This window comes from Dryobates pubescens, chromosome 30, assembly GCF_014839835.1.
Source record: "Dryobates pubescens isolate bDryPub1 chromosome 30, bDryPub1.pri, whole genome shotgun sequence".
In the NCBI taxonomy this organism is placed as follows: Eukaryota; Metazoa; Chordata; class Aves; order Piciformes; family Picidae; genus Dryobates; species Dryobates pubescens.
In genome coordinates this window covers 13438745-13458895 of record NC_071641.1, presented here as the reverse complement: position 1 = coordinate 13458895, position 20151 = coordinate 13438745, and the positions used below count along the sequence as shown (strand labels likewise).

Here is a 20151-nt window from a genome sequence, read left to right as displayed (position 1 = left end):
TTCCAACCTTGGTGATTCTGTGATACTGTGATACAGGCCCCCTCCACATACTGTGGAAACCTCTAAGGTTTCCACAGAGCCTTCTCTTCTCCAGCCTCAATTCTTTCAGCCTGGCTTCACAGGATACATGAAGGGTGTCTCTTCACTGATCCCTGCTTACCATCCCAGAAACATTTTCATTTATTCCCAAGCTGGAAAGGCCACTGTGAGGTCATTTAGAGCAACCACAACAGCCCCAGCCCATCACATGCCCATTCCTCACTCATCCGAAGAAGGACAGCTGTGAAAAGCAGTAGTGCTGCGGTGATTTGTGACCCCCTCCTGCACAGTCTCTTCCAGTGGGGGTGGCCTCCCTAGCCATGTGAGAACAGCAATAAATTTTGGCCCTGGTGGCTATTTGGCTGCTACCAACTGAAGTAGAAAATGGGTACTGCAGAGCACTTCCAGAGCATAGATTTGTAGAATGACTTAGGCTGGAAGGGACCTTAAAGACCATCTAGTTCCAAGCCCCCAGCTGTGGGCAGGAACATTTTCCACTAGATCAGGTTGCTCAGGGCCTCATCCAGCCTGGCCTTGAACATCTCCAGGGAGGGAGCATCCACAACCTCCCTGGGCAGCCTGTTCCAGTGTCTCACTACCCTCACTGCAAAGACTTTCTTCCTAATCTTCAGCCTAATTTCCCCCTCATCCTATCACTACAAGCCCTGGTAAAAAGCCCTTCCCAGCCCTCTTATAGGCCCCTTCAGGTAGTGGAAGGCTACTCTAAGGTCTCCCCAGAGTCTTCTTTTCTCCAGGCTAAAAAGCTCCAAGTCTCTCAGCCTATCCCCATAGGGCAGGTTCTCCAGTCCTCTGATCATCTGCGTGGCCTCCTCTGGACCTACTCCAGCAGCTCTATGTCCCTCTTGTGCTGGGGGAACCAGAACTGGATGCAATACTCCAGGTGGGGTCTCACAAGAGCAGAGTAGAGGAGCAGAACCACTTCCCTTGTCCTGTTGGTCACACCACTTCTCATGCAGCCCAGGACATGGTTGCCTTCTGGACTGCACCTCCAGACGCAGCAAAGCTTCTTGCAGGAAACCTCATGGATGTGCTGCAGTGCCACAGCCGACACTGGAGCTAGATCCACCCTCTCCCACCTCCAACCCTGCCTCTCCCACAAGTGGTTTCACCCCACAATTCTAATTCTTCACCACACAGTGCTCCTGCTCCAGAACGAAGCCCAGAGGAGCCCAGGATGATCACTTGCTGTATTTCCTTTGGAAAGTGCTTGATGGCCCAAAGGGATTCCTGACAAGCACGATGCCACCACCACCACTGCTAATTGTGTCCCGAGCCAGCTCTCATCCACCGAGCGGCTCTGCATGCTGCATCTCCTGCCACCAGCTCACTGGGGAGAACCCTGTCCCCAGGAACTCCCCATGCTACAAATGATTGCTGTGAAAGCTGAATGTGTGTTCCTCTGTCAAAGCTGCAGCCTCTCCAGAGCAGGGTGATGCATTCCAGCTGCTGTGGTAGCAGCACACTTGGGAGGGAGGTGTTTGTAGATGGTTAATGGTCTTTGTTTCTTACCAGGGAGGTGCTACAGTAGGAAAGACACCACAGCTTGGGGAGGGAAGAAAAAGGAGGAAGATGATGATAGACTAAATGAAGAGACACTGTTATTATAGAATCTGTATAGAATAAACCAGGTTGGAAGAGACCTTCAAGATCATCGCATCCAACCCACCTGAACAACTAACCCATGGCACCAAGCACCCCATCAAGTCTCCTCCTGAACACCTCCAATGATGGCGACTCCACCACCTCCCCAGGCAGCCCATTCCAATGGGCAATCACTCTCTCTGTGTAGAACTTCTTCCTCACCTCCAGCCTAAACCTCCCCTGGCACAGCTTGAGACTGTGTCCTCTTGTTCTGTGTGGGAGAAGAGACCAACCCTCACATGGCTACAACCTCCCTTCAGGTAGTTGTAGAGATTGATAAGGTCACCCCTGAGCCTCCTCTTCTCCAGGCTAAGCAACCCCAGCTCCCTCAGCCTCTCCTCATAGGGCTGTGTTCCAAACCCCTCACCAACTTTGTTGCCCTTCTCTGGACTCGTTCCAGCATCTCAACCTCCTTCCTAAACTGAGGGGCCCAGAACTGGACACAGGACTCAAGGTGTGGTTATGCTGCATGCAACAACCAGAAGACACTAAAAGAACCTTAAGTGATCCTGCTTTGGCAGAGGGGTTGGACTCGGTCTCTTGAGGTCCCTTCCAACCTCTAATGCACTCTGATACTGTGAACCCTGAGTTGTTTTCAATACCTTTTCCTATTTAAAACTAAGATTTAAATGTGCAGAGCTGAGATGCAGCTGCCTGCGACGCCAACTGCTTTGCAGCTCCAAGGAAGGTCCACGTTCCGAGACAGATGTGTTTGTACATTGTTTTTATTAGCTTCAGCATCAGTCACAGGGCTGCCCAGCAAACACCTGCAGCTGGGACACTGCTCCTGCTGCCTGATGAGAGAGGGGCTGGAATAAGATTGGTTTACTCAAGGAGGAACAGTCCCGTGGAGCCTGCAGGCAGACGGAGGCAATGATGAGGCTGGGTAATGCTTTAGGCCTGCAAAGCAACAGGGTTCCTTCCACCAGAGGGTTGCTGGGAAGGAATGTGGGTGAAGCCCAGGTGTTCTGCAGTCCGGGTGGCGCCGGGGGGCTGCCTGGTGCGCCCGCAGGTGACCACCGCGCACTCACGGAGCAAGTCCCGAGGGTCCGGTGGGGCCTTACCAAATACCTCACTGCTCAGCCAGCCATGGCAGCAGGCATGGATAGGGCAGGCTGGTCTCGGGTGGAGATGCTGCTCCAGGGGGTGGCTCTTAGTCTTCCAAGTCAATTCTGATGGGGCCTCCAGTCAGGATGTGGTTTTCCACGTGACCAGCCTCCTCCTCCTCCTCCTCCGCCAGCCTGCGGACTCGCCTCCGGCAGCCCTGGGCGCAGCGCGAGCTCTCGTCCAGCGCGCCGCACACCAGGATGCGGCAGTGCAAGAAGACCTCCTGGAAGGTGGTGAGACAGTAGCCCAAGTCAGCACACAGCCCTGGCAGTCACGTTTCTGCCCCTGCCTCAACGAGGTCCTCTACCACCATCGCCACCCACAGCCAAACGGGCTGCTCCCATCCGGTTTTTCAGGTGCCCAGGAGCGGGCACATTTTCCAGCTGAGATCTCAAAGCACGGCTTCTGTCTGTCAGGCAGTGGTTAGAAAGGGAACATGCAGGCATGGAATGATCCTCAAGAGGAAGGGATGAAAATGCCAGGAACAAGCTTGGAAAAGTTGGCATGGACTGATAGGAGTTGTGCACTAGGAAGGAGACCAAGAATACAGGAAGCCTCACACGGAGATGGACTGGTAGAAACGTGCAAGAGAAGTGGGTGTGAGCTGAGTAGAAGCTAGGAGATCAGGGGAAAAGGAGGAAAACACAGACTGATGAGGGGCTAAGTCTGGAATTTGAGGGGAGAAGGAGAAGACAAAGTGCAGGGAGACAGCTGCCTTTTCTTTCCACACAGCAAAGGCAGCCAGTGACAGGATCGCTGCTTCCTGCCCTCCTAATGACAAGGAGAATAAGCAAGGTCCCTGTGAGCAGCAGTCAGGGAAGCAAACAATTGTGAATGTTTTGGTCAATGGTGAGGTTGAAGCAAAACCCCAGCACAGGATGGGAGGATGCAGGTTGGAGGCAGGAGTGACAACCAGAAGCCAAGCAAAATTTCTGAGTTTTAAAAGGTCTCATCCATTTTAACCCTCCTGAGGCTCTGCAGGAGCTGGAGGGGTACCTTAATGCCACTTTGGAGCAAGCTGCATAGGCTGAGCATAGCAGCAGCGGCTGTGAGACCTGATTTCTTCTAACACAGCCAAGGAAAGCTATTTGCATTAGGGAAATGGCATTCTCCAACTCTCCACCCACTGGAAAGCTTCTGCCCCAGAATGCTAGCAGCCTGGATGGCCTGGTTTCACACTGAATTAAACAGTAGGGTGGCCTTCTGTCTGTACCCACCCGAGTCAGAGGAGATGGAAAGCTCAAGAGACTTCAGAACTATGGACTGTCCTGTTTTGCAGACAGGACACTGCCTGCTGTGCCTAACCCGCCCAGCTCTCTGCGTCGTGACTGCGAACACTTTCCTTGCCCAGGACAGAAGGGTCCACTGAGCCCATCCTGGACACAATGATTGAGCCTCTTGTGGTGTTGCTGCTCCACCTCTGCCCTTCATATTTTATTTAAGTTTAGCTGCTGTTATCACTCTTCCCTAAAGAACTTGTGTCAGGCTCCTAAAGGACAGCTCTTGGAAGGGGAACAGCAGCATCTGCCTTGGGCCAGCCACTCCTCCCCTTCATGCTCTAATCTAGCCAGCTATGTGCTGAGGCTCCTTAGGCAGGTCAGGGCTGATGCAATATCTCAGAGGCAGGTTTTGAGCTTACCTTGTTGTCTTTGCCCACAAACTTGAATACAGGGACCTGGAAATGCTTGGCAAGGTGGTCCTTTGACGTGTACTGCTTCACAGAATCATCAGAAACACAGCTGGGGAAAGCAGAGGGATAGAATTTAATGGGTTTCCCAGGAATGGAAAAAGAGCAACAACCATCCCAGGCCATTTAACCAGAGAAATCAGAGGAGGGCTTGGCTCTCTGGAGCTAAGCTACCATCCATGGTTCCTTCCTCTTTGGCCACAGGAGCGAATTTGGGAACGATGGGGAAAAACAACAGCGACTGATAATAGCATCTCCAGACAAAGAACAGCTTGGCAGTGGAGAGCTGGCAGGCCATGCTCCAGCCCCTCAGCAGAGGGCCTGCCAGAGAGCTGCAGGCCAGCCTGTCCTTGGTTCACCTCCTGTGCAACAGCCAGCAGCAAAACTTTTACACAGCCTATAATGTATTCTCTGCTTTCTCTCTACATATATATAGAAGCATATAAATCATGCTCAGAATGAAGGCAGCTGTGCCCACGTTGCTGCAGCAGCCCAGAGGAGGAAAGCCACAGAAATCCAGATTCACTTCCCATCATTCAGTCTCCCTCCTGCTGGGCTTGGTTCAGTGGCTCCAACTCACGACACCAAAACTGATCACTTCAACTTCTCCACAGTCAGCAGTAGAACAGGCTACAAAACCACAAGAAAATGAGCTCCTGGAATAAAACTTTGCCTTCTAGGTGCAGCCTGTTTATCAGCTGTTGCAGCCTGGGGAGACTTTGACCAACAACAAAACAAGAAAGTGCTGGTGCTGCCTGCTGCGAAGCCTTGGGCATGCTGAGAGGCCCAAACACTGCTGTGATCACAGAACCAGGGAATGGTAGGGGCTGGAAGGAACCTCTGAAGAACATCAAGTCCATTTCCAGCAAGTTAATTCCAGAAATGGGCACTCTGCAAGACACTCATAGAAAAAAATCCAGTGGTGGTGGAAGAGAGCAATAGTGGTGTGACAGCTGAAAGCCACAGAGCCATAGAATGGCTTCAGCTGGAAGAGACCTCCCAGGGTCACCCAGTCCAACCCCCTGCAGTCAGCAGGGACATCCTCCACTACATCAGGTTGCCTTGTCAAGCCTCACCTTGAATAGCTCCAGGGACAGGACCTCAACCACCTCCCTGGGCAGCCTGTTGCAGTGTTCCACCACCCTCATGGTGCAGAATTTGTTCCTAACATCCAATCTGAATCTGCTCTTCTCTAGTTTCAAACCACTGCCCCTTGTCCTATCACTGCAGACCTTTGTAAACAGGCCCTCTGCAGCCTCCTTGTAGAGCCCTTCATGTCCTAGAAGGCTGCTGTTAAATCTCTGACAGCAACATTTAGCTTCTGCCTTTGCACCAGAAACACGCCAGGCACTGTCAGAATGCTGATGGTTGACAGGTTGAATGAGCAAAGAGCAGCAAATCTTCACCTATTTGTAGCTCTGTATTCACCAGGATGTGTCTCTGGAAAGCTCTCCTTGGCTCTGTAGGCAGGAGCTACTGCAAGCCCTCCTACAATCACCCTTCTGCTACCTGCAGCAGAATCACTGACAGGTTTGGGTTGAAAAGGACCTTTAAAGGTCATCTTAGTCCAAGCCCCCTGCAGTCAGCAGAGACATCTGCAACTAGAGCAGGTTGCTCAGACCCCCAGTCAGCCTGACCTGGAATGGTTCCAGGAATGGCACTTCTGTCCTAGAATCATAGAATGGTCTGGAGTGGAAGGGACCTCTGAAAGTCATCTAGTCCAACCCCCCTCTGCATCGCTGGGTATGTCTCACCACCCTCAGCATAACAAATGTGTTCCATCCAGTCTAAACCTCCCTCTTCTAGTTTCAAACCATCACCCCTTGTCTTGTCCCAACAGGCCCTGCTAAGATGTCTGTCCCCAGCTTTCCTAAAGGCCCCTTAGAATCTCAGAACTGCTGAGGCTGGAAGAGACCTTTGAGATCAAGTCCAGCAGCCCACTTAGAGCTCACACCGAGCTACTACCTACCACCAACCCATGCCTCCAGCACCACCTCCATGTGTTTTTCAAGTCCCTCCAGGGATGGTGATTCCCCACCTGCTCAGGCAGCCTGTGCCAATGCCTGAGAACCCTTCCTGTGAAAAATGTGTTCCTGTTTCCCTGAAGTACAGAAAGGCTGCTTTAAGGTCCCCCTGGAGCCTTCTCTTCTCTGGGCTGAACAAGCCCAACTCTCCCACCCTGTCCTCACAGCAGAGGGGTTCCTGCCCTCCAGTAGAACAGTGGGAGCACTAAGCATTGGGCTGATCCTGGCATTATTTCCACCCCCACATATTCCTGGAGCTTTCCTCAGCCAGTGGAGGTCGTGGGCTGAAGGGATATCCCTGTCTGCAGTGCCTGCCTAGCCTGGGCTGGCAAGCACAGAAACCAGCCAAGGAGAGCTGATCCATTAATACTGTGCATCTAGAAACACTGACAGAGAGCCCTCAGCCCTGAGGCCAAACACTGGATGCTAATGAGTTGTTTAGGACAATTGCTTTGGGGAGTAGCATTCCTGAAGGCATCTGACTGTACAGAATGAGAGTTAAAGACTCCTCAGAAGTGACTGGCCAAGCTTTGGGGAGATGAAGTCAACTTGTAGGCATAATCCTTCTTTGTGAGCACACAAACGGTGATGATTCCAGGACACTGGCTCAGACTGGCTCCTAAATCTCAGGCTCTCCAGGTTCTCCACAGTGGAGGCAGGAAACCTACTGGCCTGGGGCTAGGGAGCAGGAAAACAGAAAAAGGAGGAGGAACCACAGAATGGTTCAGGTTGGAAGGGACCACTGGAAGTCATCTAGCCCAACATCCCTGCAGTCAGCAGGGACATCCTCCACCAGAACAAGTTGCTCACAGCCTTGTCAGGCCTGACCTTGAATATCTCCAGGGATGGGGGCTCAATTACCTCCCTGGGCAACCTGTTCCTGTGTTCCATCACCCTCATGGTAAAGAATTTGTTCCTAACATCCAATCTGAAAGGTGGTTGTAGCCAGGAGGGGGTTGGTCTCTTCTCTCTAGCAACCAGCACCAGAACAAGAGGACACAGTCTCAGGGTGTGCCAGGGGATGTTTAGGCTGGAGGTGAGGAGAAAGTTCTTCACTGAGAGAGTTGTTAGCCATTGGGATGTGCTGCCCAGGGAGGTGGTGGAGTCCCCATCCCTGGAGGTGTCCAAGAGATTGGATGTGGCACTTGGTGCCATGGTTTAGTCCTGAGGTCTGTGGTGACAGGCTGGACTTGATGATCTTTGAGGTCTCTTCCAACCTTGGTGATTCTGTGATCTAGATCTAATCTTCTCTGATTTTAAACCACTGCCCCTCACCCTGTCACTGCACACCTTTGTAAGCAGTCCTTCTGCAGCCTTCTTGTAGCCCCCTTCAGGTACTGGCAGGCTGCTATTAGGTCTCCCAGGAGTCTTCTCTTCTCCAGGCTGAACAACCCAAACTCCCTCAGCCTTCCTTGTAGGAGAGGTGCTCCAGCTTCATGATCATATTTGTGGTCCTCCCCTGGACCTGCTCCATCAGGTTCACATCCTTCTTGTGCTGAGGGCTCCAGAACTGGATGCAGTACTCCAGGGGAGGTCTCACCAAAGCCCAGGATTCCATTTACCTCCTGGGCTGCAAGCACACACTGCTGGCTCATGTGCAGCTCCTCATCCCCCAACCACAGAGAAAAGAAGCCTTTCCTGTGCACAGCATGCTTAGGTGAGGGGAGCAGAGAGGGGCTGTGCATGGCAGCTGTACTCTGACCCTCCTCCTGAGGAGCCACGAGGTTAAAGAAGGACTTTGAGAGTAGAATAACCACCTCAGCCTGAAAAGGAGGGGCAGCCCAAGGGCTTCCTTGCAATGGAACTACCTCAACCACACTGTGCCCAGACAAATGGCAGCTCCTGACCAGATCAGATGAGAAGGGATGGCCCTCAGTGACATGACCTTGCTCCAGGTGCCCCAGAGAGCTGCTGTCTTTGTCTCCTGGGCCATGGGTCGATGGCTTCTGTTGAGTCTTGGTGTGAGAAAGGAAGAACAAGATCAGAAGCAGGAGAGCTGCTTGGGGTCTAGCCAGGCTAGCAGCAGTCCAGGGTACTACAGAGACAGGGGATTTGGAGCTGGCAAACCTTGATTTCCAGTGGGGTCATCAGCACAGGGCTGAGGAGCCCTGCAGGAGAAGAATCCCACCTTGTGCCAGCTGGAAACAGGGAAGCAAGCAAGGGAGGGGAATGTCCCCATCCCTCACCCTAAGATATAGCCCCTCAAATGTCACCACTGCTTCCCTCTGGAATCAGCAGTTAACTCCTGCAGGTCTGACCTTGCATAATCAAACTGATTTTAGCATCCTGTCTTTATTGCCTTGGGCTTTTGGGCTTGGATTGATGGAAGGAAACTGGGTTATTCCAGAGCTGCTTGGGGCAGGAACAAACCAGCAGTGTGTTCTGCTGATTATAATTGCTGTGATCACACAGAGAGAGACAGCCCCAGGGAGCTCAGGGGCACAGCACCAGCCTTTGGTCTCAGCCAGCAGTTAGGTTTCCATACTGCACAGGGGCTGGCATGTCTGGGGCACTGGGGCCTGCACAGGACATGGGGACTGGCATGTCTGGGGCACTGGGGCCTGCACAGGACATGGGGACTGGCATGTCTGGGGCACTGGGGCCTGCACAGGGCATGGGGACTGGCATGTCTGGGGGCACTGGGGCCTGCACAGGGCATGGGGACTGGCATGTCTGGGGCACTGGGGCCTGCACAGGGCATGGGGACTGGCATGTCTGGGGCACTGGGGCCTGCACAGGGCATGGGGACTGGCATGTCTGGGGCACTGGGGCCTGCACAGGACATGGGGACTGGCATGTCTGGGGCACTGGGGCCTGCACAGGGCATGGGGACTGGCATGTCTGGGGGCACTGGGGCCTGCACAGGGCATGGGGACTGGCATGTCTGGGGCACTGAAGCCTGCACAGGGCATGGGGACTGGCATGTCTGGGGCACTGGGGCCTGCACAGGGCATGGGGACTGGCATGTCTGGGGCACTGGGGCCTGCACAGGACATGGGGACTGGCATGTCTGGGGCACTGGGGCCTGCACAGGGCATGGGGACTGGCATGTCTGGGGCACTGAAGCCTGCACAGGGCATGGGGACTGGCATGTCTGGGGCACTGGGGCCTGCACAGGACATGGGGACTGGCATGTCTGGGGCACTGAAGCCTGCACAGGGCATGGGGACTGGCATGTCTGGGGCACTGGGGCCTGCACAGGGCATGGGGACTGGCATGTCTGGGGCACTGGGGCCTGCACAGGACATGGGGACTGGCATGTCTGGGGCACTGGGGCCTGCACAGGACATGGGGACTGGCATGTCTGGGGCACTGGGGCCTGCACAGGGCATGGGGACTGGCATGTCTGAGGGCACTGGGGCCTGCACAGGACATGGGGACTGGCATGTCTGGGGCACTGGGGCCTGCACAGGGCATGGGGACTGGCATGTCTGGGGCACTGAAGCCTGCACAGGGCATGGGGACTGGCATGTCTGGGGCACTGGGGCCTGCATAGGGCATGGGGACTGGCATGTCTGGGGCACTGAAGCCTGCACAGGGCATGGGGACTGGCATGTCTGGGGCACTGGGGCCTGCACAGGGCATGGGGACTGGCATGTCTGGGGCACTGAAGCCTGCACAGGGCATGGGGACTGGCATGTCTGGGGCACTGGGGCCTGCACAGGGCATGGGGACTGGCATGTCTGGGGCACTGGGGCCTGCACAGGGCATGGGGACTGGCATGTCTGGGGCACTGGGGCCTGCATAGGGCATGGGGACTGGCATGTCTGGGGCACTGAAGCCTGCACAGGGCATGGGGACTGGCATGTCTGGGGCACTGGGGCCTGCACAGGACATGGGGACTGGCATGTCTGGGGCACTGGGGCCTGCACAGGGCATGGGGACTGGCATGTCTGGGGCACTGAAGCCTGCACAGGACATGGGGACTGGCATGTCTGGGGCACTGGGGCCTGCACAGGGCATGGGGACTGGCATGTCTGGGGCACTGAAGCCTGCACAGGACATGGGGACTGGCATGTCTGGGGCACTGAAGCCTGCACAGGACATGGGGACTGGCATGTCTGGGGCACTGGGGCCTGAACAGGGCATGGGGACTGGCATGTCTGGGGCACTGAAGCCTGCACAGGGCATGGGGACTGGCATGTCTGGGGCACTGAAGCCTGCACAGGGCATGGGGACTGAGATGTCTGGGGGCACTGAAGCCTGCACAGGGCATGGGGACTGGCATGTCTGGGGCACTGGGGCCTGAACAGGGCGTGGGGACTGGCATGTCTGGGGCACTGAAGCCTGCACAGGGCATGGGGACTGGCATGTCTGGGGCACTGGGGCCTGCATAGGGCATGGGGACTGGCATGTCTGGGGCACTGAAGCCTGCACAGGACATGGGGACTGGCATGTCTGGGGCACTGGGGTCTGCACAGGGCATGGGGACTGGCATGTCTGGGGCACTGGGGCCTGCACAGGGCATGGGGACTGGCATGTCTGGGGCACTGGGGCCTGCACAGGGCATGGGGACTGGCATGTCTGGGGCACTGAAGCCTGCACAGGGCATGGGGACTGGCATGTCTGGGGCACTGGGGTCTGCACAGGGCATGGGGACTGGCATGTCTGGGGCACTGGGGCCTGCACAGGGCATGGGGACTGGCATGTCTGGGGCACTGGGGCCTGCACAGGGCATGGGGACTGGCATGTCTGGGGGCACTGGGGCCTGCACAGGACATGGGGACTGGCATGTCTGGGGGCACTGGGGCCTGCACAGGGCATGGGGACTGGCATGTCTGGGGCACTGGGGCCTGCACAGGGCATGGGGACTGGCATGTCTGGGGCACTGGGGCCTGCACAGGGCATGGGGACTGGCATGTCTGGGGCACTAAAGCCTGCACAGGACATGGGGACTGGCATGTCTGGGGCACTGAAGCCTGCACAGGGCATGGGGACTGGCATGTCTGGGGCACTGGGGTCTGCACAGGACATGGGGACTGGCATGTCTGGGGCACTGGGGCCTGCACAGGGCATGGGGACTGGCATGTCTGGGGCACTGGGGCCTGCACAGGACATGGGGACTGGCATGTCTGGGGCACTGAAGCCTGCACAGGACATGGGGACTGGCATGTCTGGGGCACTGAAGCCTGCACAGGACATGGGGACTGGCATGTCTGGGGCACTGAAGCCTGCACAGGGCATGGGGACTGGCATGTCTGGGGCACTGGGGCCTGCACAGGACATGGGGACTGGCATGTCTGGGGCACTGGGGCCTGCACAGGGCATGGGGACTGGCATGTCTGGGGCACTGGGGCCTGCACAGGACATGGGGACTGGCATGTCTGGGGCACTGAAGCCTGCACAGGGCATGGGGACTGGCATGTCTGGGGCACTGGGGCCTGCACAGGACATGGGGACTGGCATGTCTGGGGCACTGGGGCCTGCACAGGACATGGGGACTGGCATGTCTGGGGCACTGGGGCCTGCACAGGGCATGGGGACTGGCATGTCTGGGGCACTGAAGCCTGCACAGGACATGGGGACTGGCATGTCTGGGGCACTGGGGCCTGCACAGGACATGGGGACTGGCATGTCTGGGGCACTGAAGCCTGCACAGGGCATGGGGACTGGCATGTCTGGGGCACTGGGGCCTGCACAGGACATGGGGACTGGCATGTCTGGGGCACTGGGGCCTGCACAGGACATGGGGACTGGCATGTCTGGGGCACTAAAGCCTGCACAGGACATGGGGACTGGCATGTCTGGGGCACTGGGGCCTGCACAGGACATGGGGACTGGCATGTCTGGGGCACTGAAGCCTGCACAGGGCATGGGGACTGGCATGTCTGGGGCACTGAAGCCTGCACAGGGCATGGGGACTGGCATGTCTGGGGCACTGAAGCCTGCACAGGACATGGGGACTGGCATGTCTGGGGCACTGGGGCCTGCACAGGACATGGGGACTGGCATGTCTGGGGCACTGGGGCCTGCACAGGACATGGGGACTGGCATGTCTGGGGCACTGAAGCCTGCACAGGACACGGGGACTGGCATGTCTGGGGGCACTGGGGCCTGCACAGGGCATGGGGACTGGCATGTCTGGGGCACTGAAGCCTGCACAGGGCATGGGGACTGGCATGTCTGGGGCACTGAAGCCTGCACAGGACATGGGGACTGGCATGTCTGGGGGCACTGGGGCCTGCACAGGACATGGGGACTGGCATGTCTGGGGCACTGGGGTCTGCACAGGACATGGGGACTGGCATGTCTGGGGCACTGAAGCCTGCACAGGGCATGGGGACTGGCATGTCTGGGGCACTGAAGCCTGCACAGGACATGGGGACTGGCATGTCTGGGGCACTGAAGCCTGCACAGGGCATGGGGACTGGCATGTCTGGGGCACTGGGGCCTGCACAGGACATGGGGACTGGCATGTCTGAGGGCACTGGGGCCTGCACAGGACATGGGGACTGGCATGTCTGGGGCACTGGGGCCTGCACAGGGCATGGGGACTGGCATGTCTGGGGCACTGAAGCCTGCACAGGGCATGGGGACTGGCATGTCTGGGGCACTGGGGCCTGCACAGGACATGGGGACTGGCATGTCTGGGGCACTGAAGCCTGCACAGGACATGGGGACTGGCATGTCTGGGGCACTGGGGCCTGCACAGGGCATGGGGACTGGCATGTCTGGGGCACTGAAGCCTGCACAGGACATGGGGACTGGCATGTCTGGGGCACTGAAGCCTGCACAGGGCATGGGGACTGGCATGTCTGGGGCACTGGGGCCTGCACAGGGCATGGGGACTGGCATGTCTGAGGGCACTGGGGCCTGCACAGGGCATGGGGACTGGCATGTCTGGGGGCACTGGGGCCTGCACAGGGCATGGGGACTGGCATGTCTGGGGCACTGAAGCCTGCACAGGGCATGGGGACTGGCATGTCTGGGGCACTGGGGCCTGCAGTGACAGCTGCAGCGTGAGCAGGCTGGATGAGGCTTCAGCCCACCTATCCCTTTGGTGAAGCTTGAATGCCCTCTGCAGGATAACAGCACCAAAGGTCAGTTACTAGTGCTGTAAATGACAAAATCCCAGCATGGTAGCAGCTGGAAGGGACCTCTGGGGATCACCTAGTCCAACCCTCCTGATGAAGCAAGGTCAGCCACAACAGGTGCCCAGGATCACAATGACTAGGTGGGTTTGGAGTCTCTCCAGACAAGGAGACTCCACAACCTCTCTGGGTAGCCTGCTCCAGGCTTCTAGCACCCTCACAGCAAAGTTTCTCCTCCTGCTCAAATGGAACCTTCTGAGCTCCAGTTTGTATCTGTTGCCCCTTGCCCTGTCACTGGCCAGGGAAGATTCTGACCCAATCCTCTTGCCCGGCATAGGCCCTTCAGCTCTTGCTGAGCATTGATCAGATCCCTTCTCAGGCTGCTCCTCTCCAAGCTAAACAGCCCCAGGTCTCTCAGCCTTTCCTCCCCACACAGACTCTCCAGTCCCCTCAGCATCTCTGTGGCCTCTGCTGGACTCTCTCAATCGGTTCCCTGGTTTTTTGGAACTAGGAAGCTGAGATCTGGATCCACTGCTCCAGATGTGGCCTCGCTAGAGCCGAGTGGAGGGGAAGGAGAACCTCCCTCTGCTGGCCACACTCTTCTGAATGTACCCCCAGAAGACCACTGAACTTCTTGGCCATGAGGACACATTACTGTGTCCAGTTCTGGGCCCCTCAGTTTAGGAAAGGTGATGAGTTGCTGAGATGTGTCCAGAGAAGGGCAACAAAGCTGGGGAGGGGTCTGGAGCACAGCCCTGTGAGGAGAGGCTGAGGGAGCTGGGGTTGCTTAGCCTGGAGAAGAGGAGGCTCAGGGGAGACCTCATTGCTCTCTGCAACTCCCTGAAGGGAGGCTGTAGCCAGGTGGGGGTTGGTCTCTTCTCCCAGGCAAGCTGTGATAGCACAAGAGGACACAGTCTCAAGCTGCACCAGGGGAGGTTTAGGCTGGATGTTAGGAAGAAGTTCTACACAGAGAGAGTGCTTGCCCATTGGGATGTGCTGCCCAGGGAGGTGCTGGAGTCACCATCACTGGAGGTGTTTAGGAAGAGCCTGGATGGGGTGCTTGGTGCCATGGGTTAGTTGATGGTGTTGGGTGATAGGTTGGACTCAATGATCTCAAAGGTCTTTTCCTGGTTAATTCTGTACTCTGCTGGCTCATGGGGAACTTGTCAACCAGCACTCCCAGGTCCTTGTCTGCAGAGCTCACTCCAGCAGGTCCCCCCTCCCCTGTCCTGGTGCAGGGGGGTGTTCCTCCCTGCCGGTTCTGTGGTGAATTCAGGAGTTTCACTTCAAGACTGTCTCTGCCTTTTCCCTCCTCCATTCAGCTCGTGCTTTGGTCACTGTTTTGAATCCCAGGATTTTCCCTGGTGGTGGGGTATGAATGAATGGGCTCTGGACGCTGTGGAGGGTCCAAGGGAACAGCCAAGCCAGGCGGTCGATAGATCGATCCTTGCACTACAAATCCACTCATACAGCCCAGAAATGTCAGGCACAGAAGGGCTGCAGCCCTGCTTGAAGGGAAAGCAAAGTAATGCTGCAACCTCTGTCAGAAGGATACTGTCCTCTGCAAGACAGTTACACAGGATGTGCCATCACCAGCTGTAAGGGTGGATGACTTAGCCTAGCACCTGGGGAAGTAATTGCTGTCCTCCTTAGAAGGTTTAGCAGACAGAATGCAGGACCTGTATGAGCACAGCTCTGAGTATTGGGCCATGACATTTGGGTGCCTCTCAGATATTGCTTTGGCTGGACCTTCCTCCCTAGAGGACAGCAGACTGGTTCCCAAAGGTGACATTTCCACAGTGTGGTCTGGTGAAGCTTCCAGGCACTGCTGGATGGAAGCACTCCACAATGTTGAACTGCGTGTGACACTGTCATGTGAGCACCCAAACAAGTGCCTGAAAGCAGGGGCCACCTTAGGAGCCACAGCAGAGCCTACAGCAGTGCTCCCCAAACCTCTGATGCAAACCCCATTACAGCAAACCCACAGCTCCCCCTCAAGTGGATCTACCACATCCTGGGAAGATCACTAACCCTAAATGTCTCCAAAGATCACAGCCAAAGTGAAGGGAACTGGGCTCAGGGCACTGACAGGCACCAGAGAGAGAGCAAAGCACAGGGAGCTCCTGCAGCTCCAACCAGGACCAGCCATGAAGTCTCCTGGCTTATGCTACAATAAGGCTGTTATGGGGGAATGAAGAACCTTGTTCCAGTTGCTGTGGCAGCTGAGTGGCAGTGGCAGGCAGCCATGGCAGGGTTCTGCTGATTGGTTTGGCACTCCATGGGCTGGCAGAGAGAGGACATCAGGAAGGGTATCTTTTCTACAGCAGCCAACTCAATTATCCACCAGGCTAGTGACAGGGAAATGCAGCCTGTAAGGGCCATGCTTAGAGTAACCTCTTCCACCCTCTCCCACTGCTCCTCCCAACCACTTTGATGCAACAGGCACTTTCAGCTTAAAGGCCAAAGGCTTGGCTGCTGCCGAGCGCCTGGAGCGCAGCAGGCAGGCTGCTGCGGAGAGGTCAGCGCGTCCCCTGCGCCACATCAGCGATGCAACTGAGTCCCACTGCCCAGTCCTGCCTGAACAGCCAGCGAGAGAGGGAGCAGCCAACTCACCCATCTTGAATCAGGTAGTACTTGAGGATCTCGTCGATCTTTGAGGTGGGGGTGGCGAAGCAGCTCTCCACCAGCGTCTCCAGCCCGCTGACGTGCACCAGGGGCTCGATCCCGAAGTACAGCGAGTCCCGGAGCTTGAGGGTGGGCAGAGCATCCCTGTAGGGCTCATCAAAATCTTTGTCTTTGAAGATCTCAAGAGTGAAGGGAAAGATGCCCTGGTTGCGGCTCGCGATCTCCAAGGGAGAGTTCTTGAGGTTGGGCACGTAGCCCTCGGAGATGGTGTAGCGGCGCGGGAACTCGCAGGTCACCGGGATCAGCAGCCTGCTGGTGCGCACGATGATGTCCCCGTTGCTCCCCGGGGTCTGCTTGGGCAAGCCAGTCACCAGGTTGGTGGCGATGATTTTGTCATCTACAACCTGCAGCAAAGAAAGAGAAGGGGAAGTGAAGATCACTGAGGAAGACCTCTTGGAGTTCAGACTAGCAGCTGGGTTTACCTGGCTCAGAGAAGCCAAACTGGCCACTGCAAGCACAGCCTGTGAGTGAACACGCTGCAGCCAGAGTGCTGCTCACCATTACCTGCTGAAGATCACTGAGGAAGACCTCTTGGAGTTCAGACTAGCAGCTGGGTTTACCTGGCTCAGAGAAGCCAAACTGGCCACTGCAAGCACAGCCTGTGAGTGAACACGCTGCAGCCGGAGTGCTGCTCACCATTACCTGCTGACTAAGGGCCTCTTCTCTCAGCTCGCTGTCACCTTCACAGCACTGTACTCCTGCAAGGAGCAGAGGAACTTGCTTCTGACTGCTACCCATCTGCTAAGAGGAGCTCTCTGGTTCCTGACCAGTCAGTTGCCAGTGCAACCTCTGCAATGTTGTTGGGGGATCAGATTCTGTCTCAATCAGAGGGGGAGGAGTGACACCACGCGTGCTTTCTGCACCAGAAGGATGGTGAAGCTACCCCTGTGAAGCAATGGGTGAGGAGAAAGCAGGACCAGTGCTGACAGATGGACATCACTGGAGAGGAGATGCCACTCAGGTCTGGTGTGAGGCCAGCTGCAGGGCAACATGGGAAACTGCTCTGATGGTACAGGTAAACTGACTTCATCCCCCACAGAAGCCACAAACCCAAGAGATCCCAAGAGACAGGACAGGCATACATACATCTACAACAGTGCCACAGGACTTCAAGGAGAAGTGGATGTTGACATGAGTGCCATTGGATACTCCTTTGCATGAAGTATTGATGAGGGACAGGTCCAGGCCTCCGACCAGGTCCTTTGGGATGTTGACCTCAATAGAGCTCGACTTGCACAGCACTGGAACTACAAAAGCCACAGGTTCACAGATTGCATTGGGTTGGACAGGATCCTCAAAGGTCATCTTGTCCAACCCCCTTGCAGTCAGCAGGGACACTTACAACTAGATCAGGCTGCCCAGGGCAACATCAAGTCTGATCTTGAATGTGTCCAGAGATGGAGCCTCCACCACCTCTCTGGGCAACCTCTTACAGTGTTTCACCACCCTCATAGCAAAGAACCACTGCCCCTCATCCTATCACTCCAAGCCCTTCCAAACAGTCCCTCCCCAGACTTCCTGTAGGTTTCCTTCAGATACTGAAATGTAGCTCTAAGGCCTCCCTAGAGCCTTCTTATCTCCAGGCTGAAGAATCCTGACTCTTTCAACCTGGCTTCACAGGAGAGGTGCTGCAGTCCTCTGATCATCGTTGTAGCTCTCCTACAGACCAGCTCCAACAGGGCCATGTCTGTCTTGTGTTGGTGGCCCCAGAGCTGGACACAGTACTCCAGGTGAGGGCTCTGGTGAGACAGTCTGCACTACAGATCTACCAGGGAGCTGGGGAAAGGCTATACTAATAATTATTGGGCAAAAAGAAGAAGTTGTTCCCCAGGAGGTGGTGAGAGCCTGGCACAGGTTGCCCAGGGAGGTGGTGGCAGCCTCCTGCCTGGAGGTGTTTGCAGCCAGGCTGGAGGTGGCTGTGAGCAACCTGCTGTGGTGTGAGGTGTCCCTGGCCATGGCAGGGAGTTGGAACTAGATGATCCCTGAGGTCCCTTCCAGCCCTGACAATTCATGACTCAGATTCTAAACAAGAGGGGATTGCAGGGATTGTATGCTTTATTCACAATTATTGTCTTACCATAGTAAACCAACTACCTACTTCACATCCTTACCTACACAAGACAAACCTCCTGAGCTAGCACTGCCCCAGATTCTCCTGGATGCCAGAAGCTACGACAAAGATGACTGCTGCATTTACAGCATCCACTTAGCTGTGCAGCACTTCCAGCTCTGCTTAATACCCAGCACAGGTTTGACTAATATCTCTTGCACTGCTATGCCCTGGGAAGAGCCTTTCCCAGATATGGATATCAAATTCAGACCACCTCAGGCAAAGCCATTTCTTCAGACCCCTAATCAGCTTTTACCTCAAACCCAGAGCATATCAGAGCAAGGCAGAGCAGTTCCACACAGATGCTGTGCTAGAATGGAAGCGCCTCACAACGCCACCATCACATTTCTTATAAGCAATAAACCCATCCCCTGCCAACCATCCCCCTTAGCTTACTCATTCCACCTCCCTCCAACCTTTGAATTCTATGCCACATCTCCATGTGAACTCTTTGCATGATGTTAGAGATGGGAGAAAAGGCAGAGATTGGATGAACTGAAACAGGACAGAAGAGGGAATAATCTTCAGTTAAAAAGTAATTGCTATAGACATTCCTTGGGTGCCTGCATATCTATTCAGGTACAAGACAAGTGTGCTGGTGCATATATCAGGGAATCACAGAGTGAGAGGGGTTGGAAGGGACCTCCAGAGATCAAGTCCAACCCCCTTGGCCAAGGCAGGTTCACCTAAAGCAGCTCATGCAGGAACACGTCCAGGCAGGTTTTGAATGTGTGCAGACTCCAGCACCCCTCTGGGCAGCCTGCTCCAGGAACCTTAAATTAAAGAAGCTGCTCTTCATGTTTAGGTGGAACTCCTTACATTCAAGTTTGTGCTCATTGCCCCCTGCCTTGTCCCTGGGTACCACTGAAAAAACACTGGTCCCATCCTCCTGACACTCACCATTTAAGTATTTCATGGATTCCTAGAATGCTTTGGGTTGGAAGGGACCTCGAGGATCACAGAATCAATAAGGTTGGAAAAGGCCTCAAAGATCATCAAGTCCAACCTGTCACCACAGACCTCATGACTGCTAAACCATGGCACCAAGTGCCACATCCAATCCCCTCTTGAACACCTCCAGGGATGGGGACTCCACCACCTCCCTGGGCAGCACATCCCAATGGCTAACAACTCTCTCTGGGAAGAACTTTCTCCTCACCTCCAGCCTGAACCTCCCCTGGTGCAGCTTGAGACTGTGTCCTCTTGTTCTGGTGCTGGGTGCCTGGGAGAAGAGACCAACCCCCACTGGGCTACAACCTCCCTTCAGGTAGTTGTAGAGAGCAAGAAGGTCTCCCCTGAGCCTCCTCCAGGCTAAGCAACCCCAGCTCCCTCAGCCTCTCCTCACAGGGCTGTGCTCAAGGCCTCTCCCCAGCCTTGTTGCCCTTCTCTGGACACCTTCAAGAGTCTCAGTGTCCTTTTCAAACTGAGGGGCCCAGAACTGGACACAGGACTCAAGGTGTGGCCTAACCAGTGACGATAATCTAGTTCCAACCACACTGCCTTGGCAGGGACACCTTTCACTAGACCAGGCTGCTCAGGGCCTCATCCAGCCTGGCCTTGAACACCTCTAAGGACAGAGCATCCACAAGCTCCCTGGGAAACACTGAGGTGTCTCACCACCCTTACTGTAAAGAATTTCTTCCTAATATCCAGTTGAAATTTGCCCTCTTCCAGCTTCAATCCATTCCCATCCTATCACTACAAGCTCTTGTAAAAAGTCCCTTCCTGGCTTTCTTGTAGCCCCCTTCAGGCACTGAAAGGCTGCTCTAAGGTCTCCCTGAAAGCCTTCTACTCTCCAGGCTGAAC

The 20151-nt window shown here is 55.7% G+C and overlaps 1 protein-coding gene across 1 annotated transcript in view; it reads right to left on the bottom strand.

Moving 5' to 3' along the window:
• Window positions 1–2806: 2806 nt before the first annotated feature.
• OIT3 (oncoprotein induced transcript 3) overlaps window positions 2807–20151 on the bottom strand; it is a 34957-nt gene continuing 17612 nt past the window's right edge. Inside the window, exons 6-9 of the mRNA XM_009898647.2 lie at window positions 17322–17482; window positions 16164–16579; window positions 4448–4547; window positions 2807–3031 (exon numbers count right to left, since the gene is read on the bottom strand). Of these exons, the coding sequence (XP_009896949.2) occupies window positions 2855–3031; window positions 4448–4547; window positions 16164–16579; window positions 17322–17482 (854 nt within the window). The 3' untranslated portion in view covers window positions 2807–2854. The remainder of the gene's footprint in view (window positions 3032–4447; window positions 4548–16163; window positions 16580–17321; window positions 17483–20151) is intronic.